At 44.9% G+C, this 2547-nt stretch overlaps 1 protein-coding gene across 1 annotated transcript in view; it reads right to left on the bottom strand.

Moving 5' to 3' along the window:
- The window catches only part of CUNH16orf58 (chromosome unknown C16orf58 homolog), a 20983-nt gene that overhangs the window by 6739 nt on the left and 11697 nt on the right, over positions 1-2547 (bottom strand). The window contains exons 10-12 of the mRNA XM_015828595.2: positions 2014-2198; positions 1365-1422; positions 808-878 (exon numbers count right to left, since the gene is read on the bottom strand). Coding sequence (XP_015684081.1) covers positions 808-878; positions 1365-1422; positions 2014-2198 — 314 coding nt within the window. The remainder of the gene's footprint in view (positions 1-807; positions 879-1364; positions 1423-2013; positions 2199-2547) is intronic.

Below are 2547 nucleotides of genomic sequence, written 5' to 3'. Positions count from 1 at the left end.
CCGCATTCTGGACCAGCTGAAGCCTCCGGATGCTCCTCATAGGGAGCCCCATGTAAAGAGCATTACAGTAGTCCAGGCGGGAGGTGACGAGGGCCTGAGTGACTGTGCGCAAAGCATCCCGGTCCAGAAAAGGGCGCAACTGGTAGATCAGGCGAACCTGATAAAACGCCCCCCTGGTCACGGCCGACAAATGGTCTTCTCTTACATCACTGACAAAAGTGAGTTATGACCGTTTTTCATACTTAGCACCATTGTAGTATCCCCTGATCACATAATCAAAATTTGGCTGGCAACTGGCTCATATTTATGATGGTCGCAGTGTCCCGGGGTCATGTGATCACCTTTTGTGACCTTCTGACAAGCAAAGTCAATGGGGAAGCCGGATTCACTTAACAACTGAGTTGCTAACTTAATAACTCTAGTGATTCCCTTAATAACTGTGGCAGGAAAAGTCGTAAAATGGGGCAAAACTCACAACTGTCTTGCTTAACGACAACCATTTTGGGCTCAATTGTGGTTGTTAAGTCGAGGACTACCTGTATTACTATAATACGTATCTCTTCTGGAAGCCCAGGATGAACTCAAAGATCTCCACCCAAGGACTCCATGAGGTTGGTTGGACTGAGAAATGATGATTGGTCCAAAGTCAAGCAAACTTCCCACGGGGCCTTGATCTCAGCTCGCCCTTATCCCAGCTCAGGACTATCCAGCACACCACACCTATCCTCCATGCCAGAAATTCCTTCCCCTGCAAGAAATTATGGTCAGTTAACTTCACATCTTCCTACAATATGATCGTACACCCACCTGCTGGTCGGTTGAAGAAAATTAAGTAATTTGAAGCATTGCCTTCAAGAGCTTTCTGGAAGTCAGCAACACTGATGGGGATTGGAGAAAAACATACAAATAACCAAAGTTAAAGAAAGATGCTTTGAGGCTGGGAAGACCTTCTTGTCAGTCTCCCAAAGAATATTTTCAGCGCTGAGAAAAACGTTTGCATTTTAATAAATAATAATAAATAATAAACCCTTTATTATCAAAGTATAACATGTATACAGTGAAATTGGCTGAGCCTCCCTCTGTGCCCCCCCCTCACCACAAACTCACGGTGACTACAAACCCCCAACTTATTTCACCCTGTGAACTAATTGCACATCACGCCGGCCTCACGAGTCTGTCATGCATAAAGTTATAAAGTTATTTTCAGTGCCAGTTAAGAGTACTCATGTTGCTTGGCATTTCTGAATTCCCGTAAAATATGCTCCATTTGCTGTATTTGTTCACAGCTCAGAGCAATGATAAAACTCAACTCTAAAGGGCTAAATCATGCATTCAGCTTTCTCAGAATAATGGAGGAAACTCACCTGGAGGTCACTGTATGAAGAGGAGTCCCTAGAGTTATCTTGAGCTGCTGACGAAACCCTACATTGAAAAAAAATTATGAGTCACAACCCTTGATTCAAATAATGCTGACTAAACATGTGGTGGAAGTCTTGGCTAAGTGGTAAAGCATGAACTCCATCACTACCAAAGTAGCTACTCATCCATGCCCCAAAAAACTTAACAGAACTTTCATGGTTTCCATCAAAAAGTAGAACATAGTAGATTTATCAACCCTGGTTGCAAAACATCCGGTGACCACTAGATGGTAGCACGGTGGCACAAAAACCCTCAGGCTTTGCTGCCATCTAGTGATTCTTGCAGCTCAGATCTGGTGATCCTACCCTGTATTCCATGAGTTGGCAGATCCCCACCCACGATCCTCATCCGGAGTGGTAGACTGGCTTATTGGCAAATGAGAACTTGAACAAAGCTATTTCTTATCAAAATCAGATCGAAGTAAACCTCCCTTCCTCAGATTAACTCTTGCACTCCTAGGAGAAGAACTGGACAATAGTCCCATGCTTGACACACCATTTTTTAAGCCATCCCTTCACTAATGGCTACTCTATTATCAACATAAACATTGGACATGGTACTATAAGACGCCTGGGATCAGGAGACCTCAGATACCTAGCAGAAGGGGCTCCTGAGGGTTGATGACAGCAGGACCAGGAACTTCTTCCCGCTTCAAGTAATGCTGCAAGACCAGATGGAGCCGAGCACGGTTAAGGGTCTCCATGCAAACTGCCCGCACTGCTTGGTAGTTGGCGTAGAGATGGAGGATGGTGAAGAGAGCATAGAAGGCATAGGTGAGGCTGAAGGAAAGAGAAGGAGAACTGAGATGATTTCCCATCCCTAATTTTATTTTTCTCATCTCTCCCCTTTCCCTCCCTCCCTCACCATTCCATTCCTTTAATCTTTGTATAGTATTCCTTCACAATCAGCCTGTTCTACACACACACACATATACACACACACACACATACAGAGGGGGGGAGAGAGACAGAGAGAGAGGGAGAGAGAAAAAGAGAGACAGAGAGATACAGAGAGAGAGAGAGAGAGAGAGAGAGAGAGAGAGAGAGAGAGAGAGAGAGAGAGAGAGAGAGAGAGAGAGAGAGAGAGAGAGAGAGAGAGAGAGAGAGAGAGAGAGAGAGAGAGAGAGAG

The sequence above is a fragment of the Protobothrops mucrosquamatus genome, unplaced genomic scaffold (genome assembly GCF_001527695.2).
Source record: "Protobothrops mucrosquamatus isolate PMUCROS unplaced genomic scaffold, P.Mucros_1.0 scaffold4697, whole genome shotgun sequence".
Taxonomy (NCBI): Eukaryota; Metazoa; Chordata; class Lepidosauria; order Squamata; family Viperidae; genus Protobothrops; species Protobothrops mucrosquamatus.
The sequence above is the reverse complement of the archived record's forward strand: the minus strand, read 5'-3'. Positions and strand labels throughout refer to the sequence as shown.